General features: G+C 43.3%; 1 protein-coding gene across 1 annotated transcript in view; it reads left to right on the forward strand.

Annotated features, from left to right (window-relative positions):
- Positions 1–3,814: 3,814 nt before the first annotated feature.
- LRRC32 (leucine rich repeat containing 32) overlaps positions 3,815–8,261 on the forward strand; it is a 13,021-nt gene continuing 8,574 nt past the window's right edge. Inside the window, exons 1-2 of the mRNA XM_026034521.1 lie at positions 3,815–3,938; positions 7,875–7,965. Of these exons, the coding sequence (XP_025890306.1) occupies positions 3,910–3,938; positions 7,875–7,965 (120 nt within the window). The 5' untranslated portion in view covers positions 3,815–3,909. The remainder of the gene's footprint in view (positions 3,939–7,874; positions 7,966–8,261) is intronic.

Genomic DNA, 8,261 nt, shown 5'->3' on the forward strand with positions numbered 1-8,261 from the left:
AGATCACTTGGTCTTCTCACTATTAGAGCTGTCATTGAACTCCCCTTGCTGGAGCACGAGATATGAGGCAGCAGTTATTTTTTTTCAACCCTTAAGATCCTTGGATCTCACCTTGGGTGAATGACGACTTGCTGGTAGTTGYTTTTTTGCTGCATCTGCACTGTTGTCACGAGGAATTAGTGTTTACACAATATTTGGGGATTCTGATGTCCTACAAAATGCCAACTCATAGAAGAGCAAAAGGTAATTTTCTTAAGCCAAACCCCACTATGCTATCCATAAAAGTACAAATGCGTTCCCCTTAAATAAACCCAAAGCTAAACAGCAGTGGAAATTTGATTTTTTTATCGTTAAAATGTAATGCAAATTATTTCCACTTAAAACAACCTTATTATTCTAAAATATTCAAAAGCTTTTATTTTCAATAGCAAAAATTCAAAAGACTGTTCGTCATCTCTTTTTTAAAGCARACACTTACAGCTTAGTGAATAGATCAGTGGTTGGTCTTTTACTAAGAGAATGATGGATAATTCACAGGAGGGATTTTCAGTATCATTCAAGTSAAATATATCAGAAATAAATTTCACCATTTCATTTTATCCCCTGTTGGATCATACAAATTAAGTACATCTTTTCTTAAAGACTGAATCCGCCTGTGTTAAAAGAAAAAAAAAATACAAGTTTAAAGACCAGTTTCTTTGCTGTGCATAGATTAAGCTGGTGAGAAGAGATTCTTGTTTCTTTCCCAGATTTGAATTTCCTCTAGGAATTTTGTTTCCCAGGGTAAATATTTCATCTAGTTTCATCTTAAAATGCCATCTCATTTCTGGTTTGGTGCACTGAAGTATTTTCTTTTTCCTATCTACTGCTGTCCCTTGTCCAATTATTCTCTTATAAAGTCTCCAGGGTAATRGACTTTTGGAGGATTCTCATTCATTTTCAGTTTCTCTCTTGGAGAAGAAATAGAAAAGAGGTAAATGAACTCAGTGGACTGGTTAAACTGTATGTTCATTTTTTTATCCAAGCAGATTAGAAAGGGTAATTTCCTCTGGTTCACTTTTTATTGGGTGGAAATGCTTTTGGTTACCTGTCCTGATAGAATGTCATGCAGAGAGTACTATGTGAAAGGGAAGGAAGGTAGCAGCTAAAAAAGACAGGAGGAAAGGCTTGATTTGAGAAAATGCCTGATTTGAGTAATACTGGTGATATGTGAGGTGTAGGAGTCACGGTTTTGATGTGTGGTCATGGCACCAGAGAAGCAAGAGACTRGATCTACTCATGGCAGTGGTCTTGGTGGGTCTGTAAGACCACACTGGGCAGCGAGCACCAGTGAACTGAGCTGGGAGGAGAAACTCCTGGAGATGTTGGGAGGACCCAGATGTACCTCTTTCCTGATGGTGTTGGCTGAGGATGGCATGGATTGTTTATTTATTTTTGATAGGGCTAATATTAATGTTTCCTGGTGGGATGAATCACCAGGGAGCTATTCCAGCGCAAGGGAGCAAGACTCGCCCTCTCTCCTGCCCCTGCGGTTCAGACCTATTTCTAGAAGGGGAGTTTGTTTTGTTTATTCCTCTCGAGAGTTTGATTCATGTGGCTTGATACAGCCCTCAGCCCCAAAGCCGTGCCTTAGAAAGCAGCAACGTTAGGGATGGACTGGCTCCAAATGGTCTGGAGGTTCGAGTCACATAATCATCGAGACATATTCTTGTTTATCCGAAACCCTTGGGAATCTGCAGCAGATGACAGGCAGTCTCATGAGAGCCAACTGCTGGGTTTTGCTTTTCCTTCCTACCACAGGTTGTTGTGGGGAGAGACCAAGAGCTAGTGGTGGCAGAGGGACCTGTTGCTGCACCTCACAGTGCAGCTGACTTTGTTCAGAGCTGGCATCGACTCCAGCTGACTTCAGCAGGAGCCAAGCAGTCTGTAATACCTGGGGAAAACCAGGGCTGCAGGTGCTCCAAAAACCCCCTGACATCAAGAAGGTTGGGAAAGCTCTTGCTGTGTGATGGAAGCATGTAGGAGAACCAAGCTGTCTGATGGAGATGGCCTTGCTCTATAGACCTAGTACCAAACATGCACCATGCTAACATTTCAGCAGCACTTTACAGTGTAGATTGTTGTGGCCCAGTCTAGAAAAGCAAGCATAAAATGCTGGAAATTAGAGTCAGCCAAAGGTTTCAGGGTCTTGGAAACTTTGTCCCTTCAGATTTCTTTTGGTAAAGGGCAGAAATGGTGAGGAGTAACTTGCCTCAAATATTTGACCTCAAATATTTGTGGTTTTCCTTAGGAAAGCTCCCCAAAAAGAGTAGCCCTGCATTGCAAGTGATACCACGTGTTGCTGACAAGCTAAAGTACGAATCCAGAGCATCCAAAAGGCATTTAAAGCTCTGGACTCCACRGCCATCCTAGGGGCCAAGCACAGCTGCAATGTGAGTTTCCTGCTCCCATCAAGGAGGTRGCAGACGGGGGGTTGTGAGTAGGGTGCATGCCAAAGCGATGGAGTAAAGAAGCAGAGCTGTGGCCAGCTCCCACCAATGAAAGTTTAAGACCATACAAACTAGACGAAGCTGATCAAAACCAGTGTGATGAGAGTCGAGCCGGGGAAACTATCCAGATTGTGTTAATCTCATTGACAAGCAGGTCATCTGGGAGCAAAACAYGGGCTTTTCTATCCCTTGCACCTAATCACGCCCTCTCCCACCCACACGGCTGCTCCTTCACAGCATTTGCACCTCGTATGTTGAAGGCAAATGAGTTGATAGAAGCCCTGCTCTTTGGCATGTTGAGCTTAACCGCAGGAAAAGTGCATTGCAGCAATTCAGGCTTGTGGGGTTGGGAAAGAGCAGTGGGGAAAGCAGGACAAGGGCAAGTATTCCAGAGACAAAGCTTAATTAATTAGGAAAATGAATTGAAGGAACTTGCAACTGAGCAGCTGCTCCAGCCCTAGAGGGCAGCACAAAATTATAGATAAAGAACTGAACTCTCAGGCAACCTGAAATGATCTCCTGAATGACAAAAGTGTCCTTTTTGCAATGGGAATTTTTACTAGCCGATCTGGTATGTGTACACTGAACACTGGGTACTCAGTGCCCAAAATCAAACATCTCACCCAGATGTTTGGAAAACTCTTTCTTTGTTCATATCAGGCTACCTAATTCCTAATTCACCCCAGAAAAGTTCACACAGGTATTTTAAGTCAGATATATGGTAACAGATACTAAATCTCCATCCTTCGTCCAGCTGGTATCACCCTCTCGGACTAGTAGGACTATTACTTAAAAAAAAAAAATAAAGAAGAAGAATAAAAAAAGGAGGCTATGTCTTCTAGGAAAGATTTTGAGACTCTGGTCCTTCTATTTATCAAMAACAAATATGAAACCTAGAATCCTCAAATGCCATTTCCATAAGGATGCAGATAGTGATTTAGGTGGAGAGGTGGGAGGGCTGCATTGCTGMGGGAATGTGACTCGTGGAGCTGAAACTCCAAAGTAAACAAGCTGCCTGTACCGCGCGCGGGGCTTAACAATGCAAACCGGCCAAAATAAGTCACTTATTCCTCTGACAGCCGATCCCGGCCGTCTCTGTTGTCAAAATCCCCTTGTTTTCCCACGCGAGCGCTGCAGGATGTTGTACAGTAGCTGGCTTTGTTCAGAGCGCAGCGGTGCCTAGAGCCCAGCACGAGCCCGCAGAGGACTTGGAGGGGAGATAACGYGGCATAACTTAAAGCAGATCCTGTCCCAAATAAGGTTGTTTTCCTCAAACATGCCTTAAATCTGAAGTTGTGAGTAAGACGCTTGTGCATCCTGAAGGGGTGAGTGGGAAGCTGAAGGAGAGTTTTCGTTGTTGCCAGGACTGAGCTTGTTCTGAAGACCTGGATATGCTTTTCAAAGACATGATAAGCGGTGTATGGGGACTCAAGGAGCCCTTGAAACAAGGTAAATGTGAAATAATTTGCTCTTCTTAGCAGTGAAGGCACTAACACAGAAGCCAAGTTTCCTGTCTGGAGAAGGATCAGGCTCTGGGGAGTGTGGTTTGCCTTTTGTGTATTCACTTCTATTTAACCTCTGTTTAGCACAGAATAACTTCACTGTAAGTTGTCTAAGTGGTTAAAAAATGATTTGGGGGAAAAATCGGAAGAAAGTGCTGTTGTTAGCTACAAATGTCATCTACTTTTTTTTTTTTTTTAAGTTTAATATTATAATAGAGATATGGGCAAATCTTGTTCTATTCTGGGAACTGTACAAACTGAGATTAAATTCTAGCTCTACCACAGTTTTCAAATGTGTCTTGTGGCAAATCACTGCACTCCTCTGCTTCTGCCCTCCCATCTGTTAAAGCGACATAGTGAGGCTGCCTGGGTACTATGCTTTTTCTCAGAGACAGAATATTTTTCCCACTTGCTGAGACTCCTTGGCGGTGACACTCAAACCACCTGTGTTTTATAACTGTGAATGGAGGTGGGTGATTTTCCCAAACTGTGATGGTAAGCTGTGACATTAAACACGGCTCAAAGCTCAATTCTGCTCTGATAAATGCTAGGATTTTTTATCACAGTTGGCTGGCACCATGGATGAAGCTGCTTCAACTTGGTGGAAGCCTGGCAGCAGTAAAAGCTCCATTAGATGGAGTTACTGATTTGCTGCTCCCAGACTTATGTTGAAAACCAAGGTGGGATGTCCCAGACGCCCCAAGTTCCAATGCAAGTGGGAGGATGCTATGCTTAGCAGGCTTCTTTACCTTGTCTAGCATTTGCTCTTTCATGACATGAAGCCAACACTGTACCATGCCATATGTGCTTCTGATATGAGGACCTGTGACAGGAAAGGGTCCATGATGCTAAATTACAAGAGGTCAATGGGTTCCTTCAAGCTCTTCATGATGCTCTCAGCAAAGGTGTAAGGTGGCTAGACTTGCTGAGAGGGGACAGAAGAAGGGGATATGGTACTGGATATAGAAGATATTGCCAAGTAGGATATATCGTCCAGAGAGTTGTCTGGAGAAAATTTGAGCAGGAAAAGCTCTGCATTTGGGCAACTAAACTGAAAATGACCTTGGGAAGGGAATTTCTGTGGGAATGAATGTAGCATGACAGCATGAGGAGCAGCTTGCCCTGCTCTAGACTGAGTCTATGTGATCCAATATTTTGTGGAAGAAGCCATCATGTTCTAGTACTTGGGGTCAAATGGTGACAACCACCTTAAAAATGCCCTGAGTGACAGAGTCTTTGCTTACTATGGATATGTCTTGCATAGTAGCCATTAAGTTATCTTATTGGTTGGAAATATATCCATTTTCCAGTTACTTATTAATTTGTGAGGTTCCAAAGCATGTTAAGACTCTGAATTGTGCCAAGGTTATAATTTAAGGGGAAAAAAACGGAAAAAGAAATAAAGCATCTTTTTTTGTATTGGTAGTATAACAGAGTGGGCATTGCAGAGCATGGGTGACCATCAGGGTGGCGCACTGTTGTGGGCAATATCCATGGAGAAATTGTCATCTTATTTCATAGGATTTAAACACAAACCATTTCCTTCTGAATATTCTGAGGAATRCCTTCAAAATTGCACATCATCAATATGTAATCCACATCATCCTCTCCTTCACTCTCTGAACAAATTTCCTTGTTCAGAATCCAAAAACATAATCTCTAAAGGTCCCTTCTAGCCTTGAGGATTCTATGATTCTATGACTCCTTGTAGGTCTCTGGAGTATGTAACAGAGCAGGGAACAGCAAAGGCACTAGAGATGGTGGTACCAGCAGTTTCTTCCTCCTCGGAAAGATTCTGGAGCATTTGTCAAAGAACAAATGCCTTTTGGCTTGAGAATGAACTAAAAGACTTGAGAATTAGTATGTTCAGGCTTGTTTTGAAGAGGAGGAAACTGAGACACAACCTGACAGATCTTGGGGACATTGTGGATAGAGGAAGAATGTGAGCAACCTGCTCCAAAGCACATGGCTTGTGTGTCCTGGCAGAAATGCATGTCCCAGGGTGCCAGGTTCCCTAACCCAGACTGGGGCTGAGCTGCAGGAGTCCCACGGACACTTCACCCCCCAGGTGAACTTCTTCATTGGTCACTATGCTCTGTGGAAGCGCAGAGCTTGAAATCCATCCCTCAAGTAGTAACTAAGGGATCTCYGCCAGCTGGGAACTATATCTTCTTTTCTATTTTTCATTTCCAGCCTCATGATGCTCTGTGGATGGAAACCACTGATTAATAGTACATTGACTTAGCYTTTTGGAGGAACATACAAGGGAGATTGGCTTTGGATCTAACCAGATACAGGCTTACTCTTGGAAAGCCTCAAGAAAAGTGTTAATTAAGCACTGCTACATGGACTTCTGTTGAGAGCTGGCATGTGTCTCACTGGCTTGGGATGTGGACAGGACCAATCCAAATCTGCCTGCTGGAGTCCATGCAAACATAGACAGAAATTGACATATTTATAACAGCAGCTGTAATAAAGAGATGGTCTCTAGATCTTGTATTGGTGGTGTTCAGGTACCTCTGCACCTCTGGTTTCCTAATCTGTAAAACMGCACAGGTAGCCCTTCACCAGGGTGTTGCCTACCCATCTGAACTTCCCCTTGTTGACCATTTCAGCTTGAAGGTTTTGCCACCTCCAGCTGCACAAGGCTGTTCTTTGTATATCTTAAACATTATATTGCTAAACTTTCCCCTCTACAATAATTTTTTGTTGGAAGGTAAATGATCCTTCAAGAGCCCTGGGGCTGAAACTCAGTAGTTCAAACTACTCACTGGAGAAGAACCTGCTTGAGAGACACATGCACAGCCTTATCTGCTCCTGAAAACTCTTTCCTTTATTGTTCCTGAATTACCTGATGACATGTGACACTGAAGTCTCATGTTTGGATTCATCAGCATCCACCTAGACACATTTAGTCTTGGAGGACGAGTGCTTTCCCTTGGCCTTGCTAGCATTTTTCTCCCACAGCTCATCAACAGGCCTACCATTGCTGACTGCTCTGTTTGCAGCTATCCACCCACCTGGATGCCAYCCTGTGCCACATTCTCTAGGTGTGCCTGCTTGAKCAGGAAGGTTGGACTAGATGATCTCTAGAGGTCCCTTACAACCTTGAATGTTCTGTGATTCTGTGATTCTATTTCTATGCTGTTCTTTTGAGTGCCCTTCAAAGGGTTAAACTCTCTGAAGAATCCTTCATTTCAAACAAATCCGTTCCATTTCATATCTGTGCTCTTTCTAAGGCATCTGCTTTCAAGTCTGTTTAAGTTTGTCCGTACCTGAGACGTATAAAATGGAAAAATTAGATTTGAAGAAAAAGTTCTCAGTCCATGATTTAAGCTGTTTATATTAGCCCATCAAATCTGGCTGCTATGACTAATGAGCATGTAAGAGCTCTTTGATGCTATGCGATGAGAAGAGTGGAAACTTGTGGAAACTGTTTCCAGTACTAGTTGTTTCTTAGTGGCACCCATTCCTTTTCGTGAGGGCTTGGCWTCGCAAAACCCAGTCTGCCTAAAAGTACATGAATTGCCTATAGAGASAGAGGTCTTTCTGGAAGATAACTGTATGTTTGAAGGTTGTTMTTCATGATGCCAGGCAACACTGTCCAGCCTAAGCACACAAAGTTAAATGGGTGACCTCTGTACCATTCAGATAGCAGCTCAAATGACATCAGGAAAATCCCATGAAATGCCTTGGACCTTTCAAGTCGTTATATAAATCTCTCTTTTTCTCATTAGGTTTGAAGGTGTGTCAGTGAGAATTTGTTGAACTGCTTACATGCCTTTCCATGCTAGATGATTATTTGGCTTCAGCTTTTGCCCACTTGCATGAGCTGACTGCTGTGTTGARTTTGTGAGCTAACCATGATCACTTTTCCCTGCAGAACCATGAAACTGTACATCATCTTCTTCCTGGCAGTGGTAAACAGAGGGTTCTCCAACCATCGGCCCATGGAGGGGACATCCTGTGAAGTGGTAAGCCCATGTCCCTACATAGACCCCTTTAGATCCCGGATGAGGTGGGGATGCCCCTATTACTGAGGCCTCTGTGGAGGGAAACCCAACATGCATCGCAGGAACAGCCCCTCCTTGGATGATGAGGTGGGCTTTGCTTGGCTGAGGGATGCTCTTCAAACCGTTCCCAAGCAGCATCTGTTCTTCACCATAGCAACAGCATATTAATTATAGAAAAACAGAAGGATTATTATGTCAGAAGGATTATTATGGCCTACGGCCATACCACCCTGAAAATGCCCGATCTCGTCTGATCT

This window comes from Nothoprocta perdicaria, unplaced genomic scaffold (genome assembly GCF_003342845.1).
Source record: "Nothoprocta perdicaria isolate Ctin4 unplaced genomic scaffold, notPer1 scaffold_146, whole genome shotgun sequence".
Taxonomy (NCBI): Eukaryota; Metazoa; Chordata; class Aves; order Tinamiformes; family Tinamidae; genus Nothoprocta; species Nothoprocta perdicaria.